The sequence below is a fragment of the Alligator mississippiensis genome, chromosome 2 (assembly GCF_030867095.1).
Source record: "Alligator mississippiensis isolate rAllMis1 chromosome 2, rAllMis1, whole genome shotgun sequence".
In the NCBI taxonomy this organism is placed as follows: Eukaryota; Metazoa; Chordata; order Crocodylia; family Alligatoridae; genus Alligator; species Alligator mississippiensis.
Window position 1 is genome coordinate 50,078,442 of NC_081825.1, and position 26,981 is coordinate 50,105,422.

At 42.5% G+C, this 26,981-nt stretch overlaps 1 protein-coding gene across 4 annotated transcripts in view; it reads left to right on the forward strand.

Annotated features, from left to right (window-relative positions):
• Positions 1-7,321: 7,321 nt before the first annotated feature.
• The window catches only part of KLF3 (KLF transcription factor 3), a 46,143-nt gene continuing 26,483 nt past the window's right edge, over positions 7,322-26,981 (forward strand). The window contains exons 1-3 of one of the 4 annotated variants that reach the window (XM_014594953.3): positions 7,322-7,405; positions 11,952-12,005; positions 18,896-18,992. In XM_014594953.3, the coding sequence (XP_014450439.2) occupies positions 18,936-18,992 (57 nt within the window). In that variant the 5' untranslated portion in view covers positions 7,322-7,405; positions 11,952-12,005; positions 18,896-18,935. The other 3 variants (XM_059721634.1, XM_059721633.1, XM_059721632.1) reach the window with 3 other exon arrangements.

The window sequence follows — 26,981 nt, forward strand, 5'->3', positions numbered from 1 at the left end:
CTTCTCCAGTTCCCCTTCCTCTAAACATGATGCCCTTCTGTATGCCAAAAACTTAAAAAGACACTAAAATGCCTTGTCAGGAATCTTACTTATTTTACCTCAAGTCAACAAAAATAACTAGTGTCTAGCAATTGCAAGCACCATAGCCCCAAACTATCAATAGCTAGATCCAGGATATGTTCACCTGCTAGAAGGAATTCAGCATTGCATGTGTTGAACTGCTTGACTGAGCAACGTCAAAGCAGCTTTTTAATGATGGAGGAGATCCTTAGTAGGTGTAAATAGACTTAGCCCCACTGAAGTAAATGGAGCTGTGTCAATTTATACTTGTTGTAGGTATGGTTTTATGTCGATACAGGGTATGGCACAGAAAAGCAATAGGCCCTAACCATCTGGAAATGGCTCTTGAAAGAAGGATTTGTGAGGGTAGCAGAAATAATGAGACTTCTTTGAAGACATTGCATATGACATCAGTGGCTGCATAGCATCATTGATATAGGACTTCCGTGGCTTACTTTGGGTAGTAGGGCAAAGAAGGACACAGTATTTATTCAGTAGGAGTGATCAGCTACCTAACAGAAGGCTTCAGAAGACTGATTTACATAATATTCTAGACCAGGGATCAGCTGTGTTTTTGGATGGAGTATCAAAAACACCCCAACCTCAACCCATGCCTGGACTTGGCATGCCAGGAGCAGATGGCAGGGGAGGCATGAAGGGCCCAATCCTCATTTCTGGTGGCGGGTGCACAGGTGCCTCCAGGCAAAAAGTAGGGGAGGGGCCAGGGTTGTGCTGCCCCAGCCCCTTCCCCACTGCATCCCTCAAGATGTGCATGCAGTCACCACTGGCCATGGAGCTGGGAGGGGCTCTGGACCCTGGTGCAGCTGTTTGCAGCCTCCCAGCTATCTGCCACAGCTGGCCCAGGCTCTGATCAGCTGTTGCCTGCCATGGAGCCTGAGCTGCCTGCAGCAGGACTTGCAGCCTCCTGGCTGCCTGCTGCTCAGTGGCCAGGGGAAGCTACCCAGAGCCCGGATGGCTGTACACATGCCAGAGATTGCTGACCCCTGTTCTAAAGCAACAGAACTGAAAGGAGTGCTTCTCCTTCTGAATTTTAATCCATGTTACTTTCAATCACCTTCTACTGAGGATGAATGCTGGGGCAGATATCACAGATCTGTGGACAACAGAATTCTATTGTCCAACTTTGCCAGTGACTTTATATATTTCTGTATGTAAACCACATCATCTTTTTTTTATGCTTCATTTTACCCCCTGGACAGAAACTCCAGTCCAATGCACATCAGAGACACAGTGAGTATGTCTACACAAGATGCTTACTGCACATTAGCCTAATAATACTGCACAGTAGTGTGGCATGCACCATAAGTATCACAAAATAATTGCGCACCGTAACACTAGTTACTGCACATTTAGTTAGTACTTCATTAAGCAAGTACTAAACTAAATGTGCAGTAACTAAGGTGCTTTAATGAACATATAGATGCACCCACTAGTTCCTCTGGACTTCAAGTAGTAAAGTTCAAGCCCAAATAGCAGAAATAACAGCTAAATCACTGCAAGATAGCTCACAAAAGAACACACAGATATCCAGCCTCTGATTTCAGTTATGTCCGTATAGGTGAGTTACTCTGGATCTACACCAATGTAAATGAGATCAGAATCTGGCCCCAAAAGCCTATAGTAGTTATATTTATATCTCTATTTGTTATTGTGTTTGCTGAGCCTCTTTAGCATATGGAAATCTTAGTTCTTCCTAGAATATGATAATAATAATAATCCTTCTAGACCTCAAGTAATAAAATTCAAGCCCAGCCACTATCAGTATCTATTACCATTAGCAGAAACATATTGGCAGTCAAAAAAGTCTGTATACACAAAGATGTTCTAAGCTCTAGCTTAAACTTTGCCATATGACTGCTGTTGCTGTTAGTTAAGGGGTTTTTTTTCTTACACTAATTAAAAACTGGGCAAGCAACCATGCAGCAGGAGGGTGAGGGTTTGGGCATTCAAAGAGCAGTCAATCACTATTACACTGTCTAAATGCTGTGAAAGCACAAGAGCCCTATGTTTATAGTGTTTGAAATCAATCTTCTGCCCAGACTCCACTGATGGTTTCCTCCCTCATGCACCTGCACCACAGGCACAGAATCCTGACTTACTACACTTATATCACTTGAATTAAACAGGATCATTCACACACACAATGTTACTCACATGTCTCAGTCTTTGCAGGATCTGGTTTTCTATTATTATTATTATATTAATTATTAACTCTATTAAAGGTTTTCTTGTGTTTAATTTTGCGGTGTTTTACAGCAGTCTGCACAAGAGGTTTTCTGGCTAAAAGCAGCAAGTTGATTCCACCCCCAAGCACTCAGCACTGAGAGGTTAGTGCAAAAAGACTGGACAGAATCATGTTATTTACATGGGGGTATGTCTAAACTGCAGTCACTGTTGTGCCTGCAGTGCAGAACTAACTTAGCTACCAGTGTTTGTCAAGCTGCGTCAGTGGGGAGCTCAGTGCAGGCTAACCAGCCCAGTATCTACCCATCCTCATAGGCAGCTGAGTTCCATGCATCCCAGTACCTGAGCTAGCTCCCTTAAAACTAACATGGCCTGTTAAATAGTTCAACAAGGAGACTGCATTCTCTGGTACTTCTGTATACTAAGTGCCTTACAGCCCACTGGTCAGATCCGGCCCCCAACAGATTTTGTCCAGCACATATCTGGTCCCTCAGCCACACCCAGACCAGCCTGGACCTTGGTGCACGTGGCCAGTCCCACCACCCACTGGTGTGCAGGGGGCCTGGGGCAGTGTGGCAGCGAGATTTGTTTCCTGGCAGCCCCAACAGGAGCAGCTCCTTCCAGCTGCTGCTGCCAGTCTCTGCCACCACCAGCGGACCTGGTCCTGCTGCCCAGGCTCACCAGCCCTTCTGCTCACCCACACCCCCAAGGCACTGGACAGAGCAGGCGGCTGGGTGGTGTCTCCATGGAGACTAGCCCAGGACCCTCATGAGCAAGGTAACTCAGCTGGTCGAATGGGATGGGGCCACAGGCAGGCAGGGAGCCACATCTGAAAGGGAGCCAGGCAGGGCCGGGAGCATGAGGTGGAGGCAGCATGTGGCCATGCTGGGAGTGGATCGTGGTTCTGCCCTGGGCCCTGGCTGCATGCTGCCACCACTCTGCAATTCCAGGCCCAGCCCCACCCATCCATCCTGCTCCCAAATGCCACTCCCCACCCACCCACAACTGCATCCCATCTGCCAGGGCAGCACACCCTGCCTGTGGGGATCCCAGGCCAGTCTCCATGGAAACCCTGCCCACCCCAGTAATCTAGCACTTAAGGAGTTTTGGTGAGCTGTTGAAGGTTGGGGCATCACACCCCTGCCCCAGCCCCAGCCCCTTCCCCACATGCAACAGCTCACTAAAACTTCCTAAGTGGCCCTCCAGCCCAAATAATTGCCCACCCCTTCCTTACACATCATCGCACAAAGTTGCTCAACAAGCTTCCTGTATGGCACCCTCCCATTCTCTTTACTGCAGGGACTCCCTGGAACAGCCTGCTCATTCCCTCATGTCAAGGCCTGTGTGTGCCCTCCAGCTTCCCCATGTCTGGGGCTTTGTGTGTCCCCATTCCCCTCTCTGCTAAGTCAGGGTCCATTCACTTTTTTGCCACATCAGGGTACTCAGTTTTCCCCTCCCCCTATGCCAAAGATGGTGTGCCACCAATCACTGTCAGGGGCTCTGTGCTTTCTCCTCCATCAAATTTTCCACGCTTCCAGGGGGTCAGTGTGTTCACCCACCCTGTACCATTATTATTTATTTTTATTTCTGTCTGGGGGAGAAATGATTCACGGCATCAACATTTTAAACTCCATGGGAGGGAACTGACAAGGCAGAGGTGAGGGGTAGTGTTATGCTAACAGATGTTAATACGTGTCATGAACCAGTTCTTTGATCTAGAGAGAATTACAGACCTGACTGAAGGGTCTGGGTCTGCTAACCAGATGCCAAGGGTTTTGTGCATCATTCCTCATTTCCTCCTCCTGATTTTCCAGTGCTTACCAAAATCAATGGGACTTAGCCCACCGATGCCTAGAATATTCCCTGAAAAGTGGAAATTGCTTGGACATGGTATCCTGTTAAAGACAGAGTGTCATAATAGTGTTGAACCTTCCTTTCCTAGGCCAAAAATGACTCTATCTTTTGTCTTGCATTAAATCCGGATTAGCTTTACGGCAGCCAAATTATAAACCAGGGATGAATGGTGTGGAGCCAATCTATGGGATGAATGAGTGGTGCAGTGTCAGGCCGCAGGCCTGATCTAACATGCAGGATCAGTCTCTGGACCAAATCCAATGCTTGGAGCCATCTCATCCAGCCCACAGGTCAGAGAATTTGGCAGTGGGAGACAGATGGCATTGTTAATTATCATGGCTCTCATAGGGCCAGATAAACTGAACACCACTGATATATGTCATAGATAAAAAATATTACAATCAGGTAATAATACGCACAACTCCCATTGCCTAATGAGGGAGCCGCAACAAGCTCTACCATATATTTGTTCAATTGACATTGAACAAATGTCACTTTGAACCTGAGACAGTTCTGTCCTTGATTTCATGGATTTAAACTATCAATGCGAATGATTGTAGCTTCACCTGAGTCAAAAAAAGATGGAACAGAGAATTACCTTACTCTTCAACACATGCAGATGGAACCTTTGCAGCAGCTCCTTTTGCACCACACTAGCCACTCTGGGTGCTTTGACACAGTAATTGTATGTTTGTGTTTATATATATTATAGCCTGATAACATACCCTTTCTTGTTTAAAGAGCTGCATATTTCAACAACACCATGCAATGGCATGATGCAATATAATCACTCAGCAAGAGATACTACAACTGATTGTTGTACCACACAGTATTCTTCAGGGCTTCAGACTGGGGCCCTAGTTTAATTTTTACAGCCATGGCATCTAGACAATGGGGTAAGCTGAGCCAAAGGATACATTAAAATACCCTTGAAGTATGAAAGCATGGATGAAACACCACTGCAAATAACGGAAGCAGTAAAATGCTTGAACGTTTTCCCCTTTAAGTCTTTGTTTTATTTTCATGCTGTAATTGTAAAAAAATAAATCAGAGAGAAGAATACAAAGTGTTCAAGAACAGGTACATACAATTAGGTTCCTATATACTTAAAGTCACCTGAATATGTGCCCTAATTTTCAGCAGTGTTGAGTGCCAGTTCAAATAACTTCCTCTATATTATAAATCCCTGAACTTGCAATGGAAATTACACTTCCAGTCCTCAAAGAAAGCACCGTTGGCTTTCAGCTGCTCTTACTCTGTCACTGCAAAATCAGGCCTTACTAAAGTAGAATTTACCCCCTGCTAATCACTTACCTGGTGTCACTTTAGGTAACTCAGGTAATTACAGGTAACTCAGGCCAATAAATGATTTATCAGATCATGCTGAACATGAAATAAGTTCATAGCCCCACAGATCTGGAGTCCTAGCCTAAAATATGAAGTTAAAACATTAGGCCAATATTTTTTAAACCAAGTTCTTAAAGTGAGGCCACTAACTCACTCCTTAGGCATCTAATGAAATCTGTCCATTTATAAAGCACTGTGCACCCAGCACATTTTCAGAGAACCAAGAGTTGCATGGTTAGGGAACCATGTCCTAGGGAAAAGCAAATTAGCTCTAGATAAGGTGCAAATATGGCTTTAGCACTGTTGCTGCATCTGCATAAATAAATGTCCTGCTCATTTATGTATCGCTCTAAAATGTGAACAGCCTTTGACTTTTCACTTGTATCTCACACCTTACAGCAGTGCTTTTCAAACTGGTCCAGGGAACTGTGGGGTTCCATGATCCTTCACCTGGGGCTCTCAAAAGAGATGGGGAATAGTGCTGGAGGCAGCCAGGGGGCAGTGAGCTGCCATTGCCATGCCAGGTCGCTTGGCTCTGCATCAGTCTTTAGGTTAGGGGTAGGGGTTCTGCACCAGAATTGATATGAAAAAGGTTCAACAACTTCCTGAAGTTTGAAAACCACTGCTTTACAGCAGAGTCAGATCATTAACTTTTGCGGGCAAGGTCAATACCTTCCCCTATAGTCTGACTGCTACTGAGCCCACCAGCAGCATGCAGGGAAGATAGGGTGGCCATTGTAGAGGACAGTCTGATAGTTCTCTATTGATATGAAACCAGACCCCTTTATGACATAAAGGCACCGGGCTTTGTATCAATAGAGAACAGAGCAGAAGAAAACCGGAATGCCCTCTATGACGGCTACCCTAAGGGAGGACCAAACCCTTTATTCAGGCCAGGGAGCACTGGAGGCCAACAATGGTTCCCCTGAAGTTCCCATGACTACCTGCAGGCTCAGGGCTTCAGAGCGAAATAAAAAAGCCAAAAACTACAGTAGTCTTGGGGTTCACGGATGCAACTACAATGGTGCCACGGTGAGCCCCGACAACTGTCTACATCCAGAGTTGCAGCAGAGTGGCCGAGAGCACAAGTTGGACCTTGCTGCGGCCTGAGGGAAGTTGGACCTTCTCGTGGGCCGCCGGCACAGGGTCGGTCTACAGCCGGGGTCCCTGCTGGGCCGGGGGTCCCTGGGCCAGGCCTGCACTGCTGTGTCCCAACCCAGATCTGCGCTCGGTGCCACACAGGGCCGTGCTCTCTGCTCCCCGCGGGGAGGGCCCCCAGGCTGGCTCCTCTCCCCTGCTGCCTCGGCCCCGCGGGGAGGACGGTGCCAGGGTCTCTGCCGGCTGCACAGAGCACAGGCTGCCCTGACCCCGGCAGCTGCCGCGTTTCCAAGCCAGCCGGGCGTCCCTGGGGCGGCTCCGTCTCCTCCTCCGTCTGCCTCTGGCGGCAGCAGCCGGGCTGGGAGGGGCAGCGCCGCGGGGCCCCGGCCCAGCCCAACCCAGCCCTACCCGCTGCCGCCACTGCCCGTGTTTGCGAGGCCGCCGCGCCGCCCTTCCTGTCCCCGGGCGCGGGGCGGGGTGCGGGGCCAGGCGGGCGGGCGGCGCACGCCTCTGCCTGACGCGCCGGGGAGGCAGTGCACCGAGACCCGCCCTGCCCTGGTGCTGGGTAATGAGTGTGTGCGCGGCTGCCTGCCCCGGGGGCAGGGCCGGGCCGGGCCGGGCTCCGTAAGTGTGAGCGCCGCCAGCACCGCCGCAGCCTCCACCCAGCGGGCGGGGGCACCGCCCTGCCCCCGCCCCGCCCCGCCCCGCGCTCACCCGCCGGCCAAGGCGGCCTGGCAGCGAGCGGCGCCGGCGTCATGTGACAGCGCAGCCGGGTGCCAGGAGCCGGGGAGCAGCGAGCGCCGAGCCGCGCAACGCCCGCCGCCTGCCGCCGCCGCCGACGGTGAGTGCGGCCGGGCCCGGACAAACTTTGCCGGCGCTGCAAGGCGCCTGAGGCGGGCAGGGACAGGGTCTCCGTGCCCGGAGGGGTGCAGGCGGTGCTTCCCCCCAGCAGCCCCAGCCCGGCGCCTCGCTCCATTGTTCCCCCGGCAGCGAGTGCCCGCCTGCCCCGCGCCGGCCTGGGCTCCGCTGGGAGCCGGGGGAGCCGCGGAGGTGGAAAGCACCAGCTGGTGGCGGCCCCGGGGACCGTCAGTTCTCCAGAGCATCTCCTCGGGGTCCGTCTGCAGCCGGCTTGCACCAGTCCTGTGAGAGGCCGCCCCCGGGCCCTGCTCCAGTGCGGCCCGGAGACCTCCCCGTCGGCCTGGGGGACAGCGGGGCTCGGCTCTCCTTGCTTTCGTGTCTCATAGATCAGGGCTCCTCATTTACTCAACAATTTGTAAGGACTAGAGTGAGCCCTGGTTTAGCACTGACCTACAAGGGACCTGCACCAGGTGGGATATCGCTCCCAAAATGCTTTGTGAAACCCAGCTGCTCTGCCTCATTTACCCCTCGTCCGCTTTACACTCGCCTTAAAAAAAAAAAAGATTAAGATGGCTCATGACTGTGGTAACGCTGATACTTAGAAGGTGAGGATCAGTTTAACAGGGAATGGACGGGACGTCTGTAATAGGCGTCCTTTTATTCCGAGTGGTGTTTTGTTTTGTTTTTTTTCTAAGCGTAAATGGGAAGGGGAGCATTTATATTGGCTGTTTGTCAGATGTGTGTTTGACACTGCTGGAGGGGGAACTCGGTCAAAGAAGTGCTATTCTTTTAAGAAGCCAGGCCAGAACTGGACAGATAGTTGCAAGTAATCCTGAACAGTGCTCTTTTTCATAGACATTAGGTTTCATAGATATTAGTGCTGGAAAGGACCTCAGAAGATCATCGAGTCCAGTCCCCAAAACACCCAAATGAGTGTTTCTCCAAACTTGGGTGTGTAGTTTGTAGTCATGTTTCTCCCAACTTGGACATTCTTTAAAGAAAGCAATTGCTTTAGCAGCCCTCACTGTAATCTGGTTAATGTATGTGCCTTGTCAGCTTGTGTTCAACCTCCTGTATAGTAGCCTTGTGGCTCTGGAAATTTGGGAAGTGTCACAGTTCATGCGGCTTAGCTCTGCTTTATTGTTATGAAAAAGTTGAACTTGGATGCCTAATGATGAAGGAGCTTTGTGGTTCTGATTTTATGTAACTTAATGTCCATAAAAGTTCATTGTCAAGTTATTGAAAATAAAGAATGGGATTGCTCCTTGCAAATGTCTTTTTTTTTTCCACAAGATAGTTTTAAGATATGTCCCTTAGTTGTTTTATGAGGAACTTCTTGCATGAGAGGAATGACATCTGGATTTAATAATCTTGGCTGACCCGGAGAGATTTACTTCAAACTAACTTTTCCTCTTGCTCTTCTTAAAATATACTATTTTGTTTGATTGATATCACTTGGATGCAACAATGCAAAACAGTTTTTGGCTGGGTGGCATTGTTTTTTCTTCTTGCAAGCAGGTAAATAAGTTTTTGCTTGCAGTGATTTAATGTACGTTAATGCAAGTTAGAGGATTAAGGCTTGGGGGGAGAGATGTTAAGCAGTCTTTCCCTCCATGTGGAAATTGAAATTTTGTATAGTAAGTAACAGATCTGAGACAGTATTGTGACTACACCTTAGGCAGGTGATTCTCAACCAGTGTTGTAGATCCTTTCAAGGGTGCTGCGAGGTACACAGTGGTAGGTACTGTTGGTGTAGGTAGCTGGTTGTAGTAGTAATAGTAGACTGTTAGTAGGTACTGCAGGTGTCCAAACACTATTTGCAAGGTAAACCCAGAGATTTCAAATAGGAATCCATATTGTTAAATCATACTGACTTACTGTGATCTTTTGAGTTCTTTGCCAAGGAATGATTGCTCATTTGTTTTTCTGTAGCACAAAAGAGAGGGAAGACTGAGAGCTAGCATTTTCTGAAGGGTCTCTTGAGGTGTGCCTCATGCCTTGAACCTTTCAAGGTGTGCCTCATGTCTGAAAAGCTTGAGAAACTCCCCTCCTTTACACCTACAAAATGGCTATATTTATCAGCCAAATCAAAAGTATTCAGGACAGGTAAGCAGTGATGCAAGAGTGAATGAAGTAGTTGAACACTTTCCAGTTAACAACAGTGAGGGTGTCTACCTGAATATCCAGATACCACTTATCATTTGGAAATGCAAGTATAAGTATGGAGGAAATAAGAAACTACTGTAAAACATAAACCCACACACTACTGTGTAAATTTTTCAGTACCGTTTATAATCTCATGTATATCTTAAATTGCAGTTATTAAAGTAAACCTTAGAGTGGTTACCATGGTTACTATGATGCTAATCCATCAGCACCAATTTCTCACGTTTGATAATATCAAGTACAGCAGCTGTCTGGCCCCCAATGTGAACCTAGTTCAAAGTATTTTGTAAACAAGAGTTTCAGTAGAGCTGTAGGTCTGAATGAAATTGTGTGAGAAATGTCTAATTCTGATGCATTATCTTCATGAGATCTGCTTTTTCACCCCTACTATCTAATGATTCTTACTCAAGTAGTTTGCTGGATGTTCTTAGTAATGTGTTTTTTATGACCTGTCAAGTATTATATTTTTACTAAGCTAGTTCAATTTATAAAATTATGTTATTTGTATATAATCATATATATATATACACACACACACGCTAAGGCGAGTGCTTCTGAAAAGTGAAAATTAGCCAGAATTGCTATCAGATATTAATTGCTGTAGTAATTGCATTTCACAGTTGAAATTTGGGTTCTGTCATCAGCCAATAAACTCTACTGAATTTTTCCAGTGAAAACCAACTAATTTCTATTAGAGGCTGGCCTTTTAAAATTAGTTCCTGTAATAATCTGATTCTGCTCTTTCTTTTCCTTTTGAAGAAGATTTTCAATTTTCAGCTGTAAGTTAGGACTGTGACCTGATGTAGAACCAGACTGAGGTTAAATATTAGCAGTGTATAGGCAGAAAAGAAATCCCAGAGACACTTGGGTTAATCATCATGCCCATGCTATCTAAAATACTTACACTTAACAACATAAGGGAGCAAGTGGTGTTTGCTTGTTTGTAAATAGGGCAGGTCTCCTGCATAAAGACAGTGTTTTTATTCACACCCAGTGAACCAACACCTCCACCCACTGTTGTTGTTTAAAAACCTCCAGCTGCTCATGAATATAGGGTCAGGGAGGGCCGCCTAAATGTTTCTCTATGCTTTCTCTCCACACAGCCAGCAGAGCTGTTTCCTGTTCTTTGTTTCAAGGCTGGGGTTTGCGTCATACATTCCAAGTGGCATATGTGTGCTCTTTCCTGTTTCATACTTGTTTTTGGGTAGATCAGTAGCCTAGTCCAGGCCCCTTGTCACTGCCCCTCAACTCCCAGTCCCCACCCAGTGAGTTATCATGTCTCTACACACACATGATTTCTTAAGATGCCTGTGTTATGTCATCATGAGATGTCTGAATTAACTTTTAATGCATGGAAGAATAAATAATTGTAATCTTTTTTTACTCTGAACCTGTATTCATAGAACCTGAACTGTTGTTGGGAAGGGTGGCATCTAAATTGTATACATAAGTGAATGTTTTAAAAAAACTATAAGCCTAATTTCTGTCACTTGCATCAGTATAAGTCTGGAGTAATTGCATTCATGCCATAGAATTGTATTAGTCTTTACATTTAACAGTGGCATTATACAATTCAGACCAGTGTATTTACTTTTTATAAATATATTGGCTTCTGTCCCTATCTAACCTGAAGATACCACTCTCTATTCCAATTCAGATCAAGAGTAGAATTGTACAGTGTTGGGTGAAAGGAAGCATGTTGCTGTTACCTAGAACTAGAAAATCCACATTTCTGTAGATAATAATGCAAGCAAATGCTAACAAAACTTTGTTTGGGTTAAAGAGGTCCAATATTTTGCTAAATTCTGAACACTTTTTTTTGAAGGAGTAGAGTAGAGTAGACTTCCCTTCTTGGCTTTGTTGATGGCAGGGAAAATACAAGAAACAGAGAAACAGCAAGTAAAAACTGAAAAAGAGAGCATAAGAAATCTTTCTATTACCTTGGGGCTGACTGGAGAAGAGCTAAGGACCTGAGCCAAAGCTCATTGAAATCAGTAGAAAGATTCACAATGCCTTATATAGGCTTTGAATCAGACCCTAAATGAAATAAGAGATTAATTATTTCTTCCTTTCTGTCACTTGTGCATGGAAGGTATACATTTTCTTTTATATACAAAGATGTTTCTGCTTTGTCCTATATATGCCTATTCTTCTTTACTTTATTTATTCCTAGTAATCTGTGTAGCTGCAGATAGCATATAGATGTTAAATGTAATTACATTGAAATCTACATCTGAAACTTATTTAAGCTTCCCCTTTTTAAAGTGTAATTAAATCTATATTAAAGGCAATGGCTTACTTATTTTTAAAAATATGCATACCCTATATGCCAGTAATCTTAATTTTGCTTTTTGTCTCTTCAGAAATACAAATTATATGAAAGTTATTTCAAGGGATCTCAGAAGCTAATAAATTAGGTAAGTTGTGTTTGTAAATAATGTGTATATTATTCTGTTTTGGGAAAAAGGAAAATAGTAAAAATAACTGATAGTGCTGGAAAACTGTATGGCATAGTGTATAGGTACAGTTCTGCTGTCTTGTAAACGACTCTGCACAAGAATTTCAGCTTCATTCTTATTTTATCTTGTCTTCTTGGAAGATCAAAACCTTTGGTTTACTATTGTGTCCAAACCTAGTCAATTTTGTAGTACAATTTCTATAGAAAAAGTTTTTGATATAAAATCTTAAACTGAGATTCAAAAGGCCATACATTTTGTAGAGCAAGTTTTTAACATTAAGCAACACTGCTAGCAAAAGGTCCTTAAAAATAAAACTCTCTTATGCAGTTAATGTTGGAGCTTTGTGTTTTCATTCCAAGGCTAGTTGCCTCCAGTCCAGAATATGAAGTTTGGCAGAGCTGGTTTTGGGAACAAATTTAACCCTTCCTATTAAGATTTCTTCTAGTGCCAAGACTTCCTTGTAGGGATTTAATAGTCATTGTTGATCTGTCCCAGGGGAAACCAGTACATGAATATGTTAGCTAAATAGAGAGAGAAAGCTTTAACAGATTTTAAACACTAAATCACATCATAATTGAAAAAATTTGTGCAAGTTTATCTGGTACATGCAGTCAGCTATCAAACTTTGGTGCATGTAGAAATCAATTCTCCAGTCTTGGAGAATCCAGTGTTTAATCATTCTTCCATCCCTACCATCCTCTCTCACTCGTTCATTCTTTAATTGCCCCAAACACACACGTGCATGGACATTTCTATTTTCAAATCTTCAATAAAATTAAAAGCATTAACTATTATTAAATCATTACTGACTTTTCACTTGATGTTTGGATTTTTTTGCCTTATGTTGTCAAAGATTTAAATATCTGTCTTGAATGTGTTTGAGCAAGTAGAAGAATAAACTTAATATTAGAGAATGACATTTTCTATTCTAATGCTGGGATTTTTTTAAGATCCTAGCAAATGACTAAACTCTTGTGGTTATAAACACAGAACCTTATTTCTCTGACTTGATGGGGCTCTGTTCTACCTGTCAATGTATGTTTTAAGTGGTTGAAAGAAACATATAAGTTATAATTTAAATTAAGTGCTTTTATAAATCAGTGAGCATAAAAATAGGTTCATTTTTATGTTTGAAGTCTCTAATGCTCTTTCCTGCCTCTATTAGTGAAAGGTAGCTGAGAATAGTAGGAAGGCTCTGTTTATATTTGTTCTTTTCAATTCTCTTCAAAATTAACTTTTTTTTCTTCTGGTTCAGTTTGGCCAGGGGAAAAGTGTCATACCATTCTTCATACTTCACTTGCTTTTAAAAGTCAGATCTGTTCTCATTGCTAGACTTTCTCCTTGTGAGCAGTAGCTTGAGACAGGAAACCAGACAGCAGTCTGCCCTGATAAGGGAGAGTATTGTCTACAAGAGGTGGCTAAAGAATTTTTCTCCCTTTCTTCCTTCAGTTCAGTAGATGCAATGTTTGCACAAGGTTCCATGGCTGTAACATTTTCTCAGTTAAAACTTCTTATTTTTTCTGAGTATCCTTAGAGACTATTTGCTAGGATGGTTTCTCAGATGGGTAACTATAGAGTTCCTATATAGAGTGTGCCCTTAATTTTGATTGAAATATTAAATACTGTCCTCCTTTACTTCTGATACATTAATATATCAAAGTAGTTATAGACAAAGTGGCTTCTAATAATGGGAAATGTATATCTTTTGAAGCATTTTCTACAAAACTGTCAATAACTGATTTTTGTCAGTTTGTTGACACTCCTGAAAAATAGGGGGCGAAGTAAGAGAAAAGACCAGCTAAAAAAGTTGCAAAAAAGTATTTTTGATCAAGCAAAACAGTTTATTGGCTGAAAACTTAACATTTTGAAATGAAACATCCTTTTGATTTAAAAAAATGGATATTAAAATGTAAAGCAAACACTTTACATTTGGGAGAGTTCTTGTGGTTTTTTGGACCAAAACAATTTAGTGGCATCTACACAAAATGTGTTTCAGTTTGCTCCTTTTTCATGTGGAGGAAAGTTTCAACCAAACCTTCTGCCTAATCTTAACTTTCTTTTATCTTGGAGTTTTCTTGTCTGTTTTACCAGCTGTTACCAAATGCCACTGCGTATCCAATGCAAAAAAAAAAAAAAGGCAACCCATTGGTATTTTTTTTTCTTGTTATACAGCCAATTCTTTATAATTTTCCCACTATTTTTCCTTCTAGGCCAACTGCTTCACTCTACTCCCCTCTATACTATCTTCTCTAGCTAAGTACAGACAGTGAAAAAGCCCAGGGCTGAATAGGTTCAATCTTTGCAGGTTGGTCTAAGATGTGTAGATTGAATTGATAAGCAAGTCAACAGGCATTCATTTTGATTCCAGAAATGCAGCTACATGCCTGCAGTGGCTCAAGCCAGAAGCCAGGGTGTGCTAGAGCATGCCTCCCTGCCGGGCTGGATCGGACAGCTGGTGCCGGGCCAAGCCTAACCTGCCTCGCCCTCCTTGCAAGAGGGGGTTTGCAGGGGAGGTACAAAGCATCCTGGGATGCTGGAGGACTGTGAGTTCACTTGAATCTGGAGGGGTTCTGGGACAAACTCAATAAACCAATTTAACCTAAATCAGTTAAGTCGTCTGATAAATCTGGATAGATGTAGTATTACCAGTTTTGGCCATTTTGAAAGTGGTTTATGTGCACTGAACTTCTGTTGTGTTTATAGATCTAAAGTGGTTTCCAATCACTTAAACTGGTTTGTGCATAACTTGGATCCCTACCCTAGGCCTTTACTCTTTTGTGTTTTCTATCGCATCTAGCTGATTCTAAGTGCTAATATACATAAGAACTTTTTGGCTGCTGCTATTTTGGGAGCTAGTTCAGTAAAGCTCTTGCTTACTTCCCATTGAAATAAATGAAACTTGTGTATTTTGCTGACTCAGGATTTTGATGAGCAGCCAGTATTATCCATATAATATTTTCTGTTACCAAGTCTGGAGGGACTTTCTTTACACTTCCAAGGAATTTTCTTCTCAAATTGCTTTTCTTTGTTTAATTATCCTTAAAAGATACATTGAAGAGTATTTCTCATGCAGGGTCTCACAGACTTCAACAGTGGGGTCGTCTGATAATACCACTTCTCTGTAATAACAGGGGAAGTTTGGCTTGAGATATGAAGAAAGAAGTAGTTTCAGATCATCAGAATTAGTTCCAGAGAGGCAGAACTGCAAAGTATTGGTCAAACAAGTTGGCTCCTAAATACTTTGTTGCAAAAACTGCCCCATCCCCCACTACACAGTCATTGAAGTAGTAATTCTGTGTATATCATCAAATTATAATGTAATACTTTACAGTCTCTGTACAAAGCCTGAGACTCAAATTCACCCAAGGAACCTTGTCTGCCTATATCCTTAGACCAACACGGCTACAGCCTAAACCCCTGCAACACCATAAGTTGACAGTCTCACCTTCCCCAGGCACAAGGACTGACTAAACAAGCTTTGTATAGGTACTGTGCAAAGGTTAAAGGGCAGAATCTGTTTTCTTCACCCCTCCCCCCCCACCTCTGCCCCCCAGTCCACAGGCATAACGGAGGTCATACTACTGATGACTATTCCAGATATTTCACTGGAACACAAGCCAAAGCTTATGTATATCTCCATTGGGAGATCTCTAGCATTTCTAAATCACCTTCTTGCATAGTAGCTTCACAGAGTGGAGTGGACCTGCTCCTTGAATATAGACATGCAGAACACACCTGCATAGCTGCTTTGTGCAGCCCTTCCCCAGGGTTGCAAAACAGCCATTGGTGCAGTGCATTCTGTGGCTGCTTTGCCCATTGGCAAATCTTATCCAGAGTAAATAGTCTGTACAAATCCTTGTTGTCAGAATATGTGTTAAGTACTTTTAATCTTTCACTTACTTTTATCCACATCTCTGAAATAACAAACCATCCCTGTGTAGAAGTTAAAAGTAATCTTGACAAGAAAATTAACTATTTTCATGGTAAGATTCCTTTCAGAAAGAAGGAATCACTGAAAATTGGATCAGATGTAGCAGACTTTATTAAAGGACAAGGTCTTTCTTTTTCTTACTTGTTGTCTCTTCATTGGGATAAGATATGAAAACGTTGGGAGACTTTGCTTAGACCTTTGCACCTGTCCTTATTTGCATACAAAAATCAATTACTTCACTTGTCTTTCTGAAGTACAGGGTGTGAGCAGAGTCTTATCAAGAGCCATGTCCTGTTTGGACAAGTTGGGCTGTCTTGGCAAAGATCCATAGGGTGGAGTGTATGGGAGGAGGCAGAAAAGTATAACTGGGTGGCTTGTTAGCAAAGAAAGCAAGAAAGGGTGGAATGTTTGCCTACTGGATCACAGTTAATTATTTAGTTTCAGATTACATGCAGCTTAAATTCTTTTACCCACATAAAAAGCATTTTAATGCAAAAAAACTAACCATTTTGTAAAAGACAAAGGCTCTTCTTTGATTTGTAATTCACTTTATGTATGAATGATTAGATTTCTCCTCAGAGTGACTTGGATAGTTTGGAGGATACTTCAGTCTTCCAGAAATCCATCACGCATCCTGGGAGTTTAACCTAGTGTAAAACTTTCAGCTGGTGTAAATTGACTCCAGTGGAGTCGCACCAGTTTACATAAGGTGAAGGATACGTTTTATAACCCAAACCCATGGGACCAAAATATTGTACATATTTTAATGATCTACCTATAAAATCAGTTTATTCTTACCACCTAGCTGGAGGGGGATGGGAGAGGTATTCGTCTTAACTATAGTTTAAAAAAATCAGTATAATACCCGATAAAGAAATACTGTACTTGCATATACATGATACAGCAATGAAATTTAAGCCTACTATTGTTAAATTACTCTAACTGAAAGAGATTAAAGAAAAAAAACTTTTCACTTTTACTCTGTCCACTACACTTTCTATTATCAGTTTCGTTCTAACTCGCCCATACCCATGTGCTGTGAAGCATGAGAATGTAACTTTCTTTAGCCATATAAAGTGTTTCACCCACTGACACCCAGTAACAGGTAGAAAATAAACAGCCCTGAAAAATGGAAATGCAGAACCGCAACAGTGGCAGGAGACGTGGTTGAGGGAAAAATGGATGACTTGGAATTCCTTTCACTTTGTATTTTTGCTTTAAAAAGGTTATTTGTTGTCATTTTAACTATACCATTTAAATTAAAAATGGAAAGTTTCTGGAAACTTTCTGAAAGCAACTCTTCTAAATTCCCCTAAATGAGGGCCGGCATGCAGAGGAGGCTTTTTATATTCTGGAACATGCTTTTCCTTCTATATCATCAGGTGTAGATATGTCAGTTTCCCCAGATATTTCTTTCATATGATGGCACGTAGGAAGATTTAGTATTAGAGAAGATGATATAAAATGTTCACAACCTGAAAAAAAAAAAAATCTCATTTAAATTACAGGAGAGAGAGCATAATTGTTTCTCCTTTTTTTTTTTTTCCAGAGGAACATATATAGGCAATCCAGATTGTATCAAGTATTGCCAGCTTTAAAATTGCATTTAATTTGGAAAAAAATGGCATTTTCTTTGAACTATTATCTGTTTCTTTTTATTTATTTTTTTTTCAACTTGGTTTGATCAGGTCCTTCCGTGGGTGATTTATATTGATGCTTAGTTTTACGCTTCAAATTTTTATTCACGGTGCTTTGTTTCCTTCTGTTATTTAGGAACCCAAGTTTGAGTGGGTTTTTCATTAAATTACTAAACTTTCTCCTTTTATCCCTGAGATGGATGGAAAAAAAATCATTCTTAGATATATAAAGTCATTTTATCTAAGGTGTGCTCACTGATTTAACTATTGCATGATTGCTCATTAGTGTGGAACAATTGGAATTTGGCAATTTGAAGCATGTATACTTTTAACTCATTAATTCATAAGACAACTTTTCAGCTACCATTAAAGCCTTTTAATTTGTTTAGTGAGCTTTAATCTTACAGTGAAAATGTCCTGATGTAACATGGTAGAATCCTAGTGTTATAGGTATGTAGCACCACCTACTGGAAGTAGTTGGATTTGTTAATGCTCCCACTCAGTGTAGGACATAAAGCTTGTCTAGGATGGTGAAATGGTTTTCCATATACTGCCTGTCAACTTTAATACTTTGTCAGCCCTTGAGGCCAGGCTGGACAGGATTTTGTATGTAGCCCTACTTAACATAATTCAGATATATCTATGTATTCATATAACATGTTTCAATAGAAACTTACTACTAGCACAGCTTTTAATATTGGTTGTTTCCCAACTGACTGTGGCAGATGTGTAATCTGTTCTCTTTGGGAAGCAGCTGATGCATCAGTTGTGGTGTCTTATTGGCAGTATGCCTGCTGTGCATTTCTAAAATGGCCTTGCTCTTAAGTTTCCTCCCTCTGTGTGGCTAGCTTTTGCAGCAGCAGTGTTTAGTCACCACCATCAGGACAACTGGCTAGAGACTATAGTTTATGCTTTGCGTATTGTGGAATTAATAGGAAGCTTTTATAATAATAAAACTTAACCTTTCATTTTTATTTATATGTACGTATGTAGAACAAGTTTACTACTTTCTGACAAATACGGCATGGAGGTATATCTGAACTTGTTCAGATGATTGGTGTGTAGAGCTTTACTGAAATTATAGTAACATTAAATGACATCACAAAATAATTATTTTGTAATAAAGCAGTGGAGTATATAAAACTTACCTATTTGGAAAAATGAAATCAAATAAATTTGATCTAACAGGAGGAGCAAGCTCCAAATAAAACAATTCTGGGTTGATTCTAACCATTCCTACAACTTTCCAAAACACTTTTTTCTTTTTTCCCCTTCTGTAGCCCAGGACAACAAAGGCATCAGAAGTTTTCCCTAAAAAACATGCTAATGTTTGACCCAGTCCCGATCAAGCAAGAAGCCATGGAACCTGTTTCAGTGGTAAGACTTTCAAGATACTATAATCACCATGATTCTCTTTTATGGTTTGATCCTGCTGCCATTGAAATCGGTAGCAGAACTCCTGTGGATTTCACAGAGTGTATAATTGGACCACAGGCTCCTTATGAGAACCTTTAGGAAGCTGTTTGTTTATTACTCTTAGGCCATGTCTGCACCTGTCTACCTGGTGCAGGCACATAAATAGATGCAGATAACAATAAAATGGAATAATGTGTGACTTGTACACATAGCAGGAAAGTTACAGTGGATCACCTAAAGCAGTAGTGTCAAAGCATTTCAGCCCTGCAGACCAGATGAGCAGTGCAGGGCTGACCCATGGGCCAGATCAGGCTCTGTGTGCCAGGATCAAGCCCAGCATGCTGGGATCAGGCCCTCTGTACTCGGATTGGGCACTGTGCCCCCCTTCTCCCTGGTCCTGCATACCAGGTTCAGACCCAATACTGCCTCTGCCTCTGCCCAGCCCAGGGGACATTCACTACCCTGCACACCTGATCTAGCCCACAGGGCCACGTTATCCAGCTTTCAGGATTCCTCATTGATCCAGAAGTTTGCCAGCAGAGGAGTGGCAACCATTCCCCTATTGCCAAATTTTCAGACCTATAGGGAGCCCCATGGGCCTGATGACATGATTCCAGGGGCTGAATCTGGCCCATGGAACATGAGTTGAGCACCCCTAATCTAAAGGGTGAAATCAGTTATGCATAACTTGAAGCATATTATACCTTCCTTGTGAATACTGCTATTCAGTGGGAAAATGACATTAGATTGACATTCTCAAACCACAACAACCAAGGCCTACTGTACCTACAAATAAATGGCTGTATCCATATACTTAACACAGACTTCACATTAGCTAATTTCCCCATAGCTTCTTGAGACCTCACGTAGATGAGCCCTTAGAAATATTAGTTCTGGAATACCCAGCTAACACTTGGCTACAGCTGAACTCGTACATTAGTAGCATTATTTTCCTCTTTCTGAAGTCAGTGCCATCATTGTTGTTCGAATAGGTCAGAATGTCAATCCCTTGTTTTTATTTCATGTTGCTATTTGAGCCTTACCAGTAGAGCTGCATAAAAGAAGGTGGAAAAGAAAGCAAACATCTTGATGATATGTAAGCACCTAAGTTCCTGCTAGGCAGTTCTAGGGCAAGTCTGCTGCCATAGCCTGTTTGCTTCTGTGTACTCAAAAAATAGTCTTAATGGGAAGAGTTTTGATGGAATATTGTATTTACAAGCTAGTAATGAGAGGCTTATTAAATTAGATCATTTCTGAATTTTAGCTTTTTCTATTCCTGCCAACAGTGGTTATACAAGACTTAGGGTCATGTGGAGGCCTTAGAAACAAAGTTACCATGGTTATTGCTACTTGTAATATTTGGTAGAAAGTCTTTGAAAAACAGCTTTCTGTGGAAAGTTTGAAAAGAAGTGTGTTTGTTTACAATTGGTTTTAAATGGATAGGCAGCAGACTTCTCACTGAAAGCTGCTTTTCAAAGGCTTTCTACCAAAAATATTACAAATATTACAGATCAGTAAAAACTGAATTAATTTTAAAAGTCCAGGTTGCCTTTTACTAAGTTGTTTACTTTGCATTCTTCTGACCAGTGGCAGGGAAATGACTGGTCTAGAAATGGGTTAATACATGACTTTGTGTTTCATCACAAAAATGACTCGCATCATAACAGAAATTAAAATGATTGTTATTTAGTCAGTGTCCTAATCTTCACTTGCTGCACATATATTAATTCCTCTTAGCATAGAGGCGATTACAAAGTGTGTTCATCAGGTGCAGAATGATCATTAACATAGCAACCCCCTCCCCCAGCAGTTACCATCAGAGTAGTGGCAAAAATGAAGAATTACCTTACACATGTAAAATAACTTTCCTTAATATGCATCTGTATCCATCTGCATTCAAAATTTCTGTGATGATTCGAGATGACACACGTGAGAACTGGCAAGAGATTAAAACCCTGCCGTAAATAGCCAGATGTTTCTGCAATACCCAGCAAGCACAATGGAAACATTAGCTTCTTGTGGTCTCTTTTTAGGAGGATTTAGTGACATTTTTTCCCTGAAGATCCTACTGAGGACCTATCTCACAGGTGGGCAAAATATGCCCTGCAGTCTGAATCTGGCCCACCAATTGATTTGTACCTGGCCCATGGCTGCCCCCATGGCACTCCACATGGGGCCATGCCTTGCCCGCCCCCACCCAGGGCAGCCCACACTCCTGCCTGCAACAGCAGCACCCTGACCCTGGCCAGTGCGCACAGTTTTTCCCTGTGGAGTTGCTCTCGCTGCTTCTGCTACTGCAGTTGCCCAGGTGCTGCTCAGTTTTTCCCAGCTCTAGCAGCTGCTCCTCTTCCTCCTGCCCCTGCTGCACCACATCAGGCCAGTGGGGAGCTGTGGCCGGGTGGCTTCTGCCCCAGCGCACAGGGCTTCAGCTCCAGCTCCCACCCACTGTGCCCACCTGGCACAATGAGCAGCCACCTGCAGGGAGTTGAGTCGGTAGAAAGTGCGTGGGGCTCCAGCTCTAGCCACCGAGGCAGGAGTTGCCTGGGTGTAGCTTCCCCCCTGCCTGGAGTAATGCAGCAGGGGCAGGAGGAAGAGGCAGGGAAGCCAAGCAGTACCCAGGTGGCTGCAGCAGCCCTGCTGGAAAGCTGTGCACGCAGGTCGGGGAGGTGCTCGGGGCCGGGACAGTGCTGTTGTTGGGTGTGGACAGGAGCACAGTGCGGGCTGCCCCTAGTAGGAGTGCATGGGCTCAGCCCCATTTAGAGCACTGCAGGGGCAGCTGCAAGCCAAAATAAGCTGCTCAAAAAGCTGTAGATCAGGAGAAAAATATATATTTTTTTTTTAATAGAATTTAAATGTTATAGTAAATGATTTGTTTTTTATCTGTAATTTGTTAAAATGATAAATAAAGTGTTTCTAAGTATCAAGTTTTCCAATAGACCTTCATGGTAAATGAGGTTTTTTTTTCAGTGCTAGAACTAGTAGATTCCTTTGTCGTAGTGCCAGCGCTCTGACTAGCCATCACAAGACAGTTCTTTATTAAATATACGTGTTTTCATTTATTTTTGCATAAAATGCAGTATCTAGGGAAGGAAGGAAGTTGAAGCCTGAATTCAAGTTCTTTCACAAGAAGATATAGAGCAAAAATTAAACAGTGAGGTTCTCCTCACAGAGATTCCTCAGTTCTTCCCCAGGGTAGGAACTGTGTTTACCTCAACCTCTGTGGACAGACTGGCCACTAGCCCCCAGGTCCTTGAGATCCTGGCTTCCCCTGGTAGTGCAGCTCCCTTGGAGCCATCCCATGAAGGACTGCTTAGCAGACAGCTGCTCTTGAATCATCTTTAAAGGGAAAGAGATCCCTGTGTGAAGAGAACATAGCAAGAAAGGTAACATGGCTGTTAATATGGTAACTTTCTTGACCATCTTTCTGGGGATTGGTAGAGGAACTGCTACTGGCTGGGTTTTCAGAGGTTTTGAGCATGCCTCTAGCTTCATAAGAAGTTGACAGCAAAGAGATCTTTTGAATGAGGCCTTATGAGCACTGAATCCGTTGTTTAACAGCACCATGAGAAGTCAAACAAAAGAAAGGTCTTAAAATAATGAGTAAGCAGTAAAAATAAGTAAAATTGTGTAAACATACACTATATATCATATGTAAAAAAGTTGGACAAAAATACCATTTGTTTATGACCTTAACATCAAGGGGTGAGAACAAATTACAGTGTTAACATCACAGACCTGAATCAGGGCGTATGGTTTAAAGGATTAGCTATGCTTCTCAGATGGTTGAAGTCCACACCCAAAGCATTTTGTCCTTCTGCCATTGGCCCCTGCAGTTTATGGAACTAAATTATTATGAATATCTTATGATATAAATGGTCCTATAAACATTTTTTTTTTATAGGAGAGGTAGTTAGTGTCATCTCATCCCCAATTAAATTAAGTAAATACCTGTTATAAGCAAATGCCTGAACAAGTATAGTGACAATTTATTTACAGAATTTATTGGGTTTTTTCCTATGGTATGTACTTTCTTTGGGAGTTGAAGTAAACAGTATTTCTGCACTATTTACTTCACAGCTTTTTAAAATCAAATCATAGAGAAGTAGAGCTGGAAGGGACCTCCAAAATCATTTAGTCCAGCCCCCTGTCTGAGGCAGGATGATCCCTATCTAAACCATCGCATACAAATGATAATCTAAACTACATAAGTGGTCCTATGTGCTCACTCCTGCCCTCAACGCCTGTACCTCAAAGCCAAGTTAAGTTCTATAATAAATAAACTGTTATTGAAATCAAGTGCCTCTGAATTCAGGAGTTACGGAGGGGTGCTGAGGCCAAAAAATGTTCTGTGATTTAATATGTAAGAATCACAAACCAATTGTAATTGCCTAGCATAATCACTATCTTAAAGCAAAAGATTTCTAACTTTTTAACCATCAATTATTTTAGTCTGCAATCATGACAAATCTGCACCATAAAAATATGTCCTTTGTATGTGCATATTACCAATGATCTAGGAATATCCTTTTATTCCCACTTTTAAAAAATGAAGCAAATGGTTTACAAGCCCTTTCTCTCTAATTTCCACACGAAAATATATTAAACTGCAGTTATAGTTCAGAGTAAAAACAGTATAAGGATACTGTAATACTTATTTGGGAGATAATTACAAACCCAGGAAATTCTGAGTTAAAGTTATAGAACTACACCTAACAATCTTAGCTATGTGATATTATATTTATTATTAATTCATAAATATTTGTTGTCCCTTATTAAAAAATGATTTGTGAAAGAGTTTCCTCTGCTACCTAGCTACAGGATGCCTCCAGTTGTTATATAACTAGTGTACTACCTGTTATACTGTAATGAAAATGATACATTTTATCATTCTCGCGTGCCTTCAGTTAGACAACACCGATGAATAAGGTGGCAGCCCTCCCCTCCCCCCCCCAGCCCTTTTGAAAATAAATAGATTTGTTAGGTCTTAAAGTTTAGTCCAGTGGATTTTGTACCTGAGAAGCTTGATATCATACTTCAGAATCTATAAACATGTAAAACAAGTTGCTTCACTACATTTTTGTTTCATTTAAAAAAAAAAAAAATTTAGTAGATTAGCACTTCATCATGTTTCCTTACATAAGTAGTAATATCTGGGTGGGGATTTGTGTGTCTTTGACATACTTGGCCAGCTTTTATTCTTGACAGATTGTCAAGTGGAGGAGTGTTCCAAGTATACTGTCCTTAGGGAAGGATTTCTTAAGATGCTGTCTTTTATTGGACCCTCATGAGATTTGGACAATGTATAGGAGATACCTCAAGTCACTAAAAAAGTACCTTCAGTGCTTCCTGCAGAAGATCCTTTGAATCCAATGGGAAGATAGACATACCAAAGTTAGCATCCTCTTGCAAGCAAACACCACAAGTATCAAGTGGACTGGCCACATCATCCAGATGTCCAACTCTAGACTCCCAAAGAAAGCTTTATTTTCCCAGCTCAGTCAAGGTGTACGCTCAAGCAGAAGGCAGGGAAAGCACTTCAAAGAGGTCCTCAAGGCCACCTTGAAAAAATGCAACATTCCCATTAACTCATGGGAGACTGTCACCTAGGACTGCCCCAAATGGAGGAAGTGCCTGCTGCAAGGGTTTTGGTACTTGGAAACCTCATGACCACAACAGGAAACAGAAAAGCAGGAGCTGCAGAAACAGCATGTCATTGACTGAATCAAGAATCTGGAGCCACCCACCCCACACATGCCCCTGAGTTACAATAGAACCTTTTGATCCCAGATTGGCTTTGTCAGCCATCTTCGAACTCACAGATAAGACAGTCACTCTCATCTGAGAAGAATTGCTAATCATGATTTATTGGACCAACTATATAATTGGGATAAAGTTAAACAAACTTTCAAATGCAAGAATTTTTTTCTCAGGTTTCTGAGCACAGGAGCCAGGCACCACATAGCAGATGGGATGGAGCAATAGAAATTCTCAGGTTTAGCAGACACAGTTAGCAGAAAAAAAAGATGATTACTGGGAGATCAAGACCTATCAAAAGGGAGGAGGGTCTTTCTCACCTTTCCTGTGCGGAAAGAATTCGGCAGTTGAAAACTGCCATGAAACTGATATCAGTGTTTAGTCCTTGGACACTGTTTAGTCACCAGCTTGTGACATTTTGTTCCCAAGTTTACCTTTTAAAGGTGTTGGATAGATTTCCCTTGAGCACAAGAGTAGTGAGGTCAGAGGGGGAGTGCTTGTTCTGTGAGAAACGTGCTCATAATAATGTGTGTATGTTTCTGTCCTTTTTGTATATTTTTGTGGAAGTTCATTCTGGTGCATAGTTTAGTTTCACCCACTTAGTTGCCATGAGAGCACTTGGTGTACTGGAATATCAGGTATATCACATTTTGCAAAAGGCATGTGTAGGAACCTGGATTCTGATGGGAGTTTTTATGGACAGTGATAGTGGTGGCAGTGGAGATGTGCTGACAGGTTAAGTGTTTCTGGCAAGTCCGTGTCCTTTCCACTTGATGTCTGTCGGGTAGGTTTGCCCAGCTCATTGTCATAAGCAAGGTTAGGGTGTTGTTTGAAAGCCAGAAGCAAAGGGGCTGTGAATATTTCCCTCAAGGTCTGATCTTTGTCCAGTAGAAGCTGTAGTTCAGCAATCCTTCTGATTTGTTCCAGTGTGGGGTAGTAACTGACGACCAGGTGTGTGCAGTCACAGGTGGTTTCCATCTTGTATTATATCAGTTATTGAAGGACTTTTGGATAGCTCTTTCAAATGTATGGTCTACTGGAGTGTCCTTGTTGCATAAAGGCAGATTTTAGGTTGGTCAGGTGGGCATCACAAGTGTTCTCAGAGCAGATGTGGTGGTATCTGAGGGCTGGGCTGTAGCTAATAGCCTTTTTGGTGCATTTGGGATGACCACTGGTCTTGTGGACATAGGTATGGTGGCCGGTAAGTTGTCTGTATATATTGGTTTGTAGGGTGCCATCCTTTGGGTGAGCATATGTGCCTTTTTAGCTGGAGCAGTCCCAGATTTTGGAAGCTGGTTCTGGCCAGCTGTTGGGAATTATAATAGGTATCCTGGAAACACAGGGGCATGGGGCACAGTCTGTCCGGGAGTTGCAGCAGTGTGGAGCACCTTGCAGGCTGGCAGGCAGGCACTGCTGCTTGCCCAGCATGCTGCCCTGCCCCGGTTGACTTGAGAGCATGGGTGGAGAGATGGGTAGTGTCCCAGATTCCCATATGGTCAGCCTAGCCATCCTGGATATGGATTGTGGTATCTTAAAAAGTTGATGCTAGTGTTGGAATATTCCAAAGAAAGTTTGGTTGAGGGATGATAGTTGTTAAACTTATGGTGAAAGCCAATAAATGAGTCCAGATGTTCAGTCCAGATAACATAAATATCATCTGTATAAAGTAGGTTTAATGGTGCAGTTGTCTAAAAACACTTCCTCCAGGTGGCTCATGAAGGGGTTGGTATATTGAGGGGTACGCAGCTGTGCCTTTAATTTGGAGGAAGTGTTAGAAGTGAAGTTATGGGTGAGGGATGAAATGGATGTTTTGTGCAGCCCATTGTTACAGATCTAAATCCACTCCAGGCTTCTAAAAGCGTTTCAAGCAGGCAGTTGTGCCTTCTTGGTGTGGGATGTTCGTGTATGAGCTCATGACATCCAGGACAATTGCAAGTATGACCTTCTCAGGGAGGTGGTTGATGTTCAGGAAATCTCTGGTATCTTGTAGAAAACGTTATATTTGAGTGACAAGTGGTTTCAGGTAGTTTCTATGAATCCTGATAGCTTTTTGAGTGATGATATCCAGCACAGTTGAATATGATGGGTCTGCCAGGGTTACTTTGTTTGTGGATCTTTGGGAGCATATAGAAAGTTCTTGGGTGAGAGAATGAGGGATAAGTGGAAGTCATTTTCCTGAACTTGGCACAGGAAGGA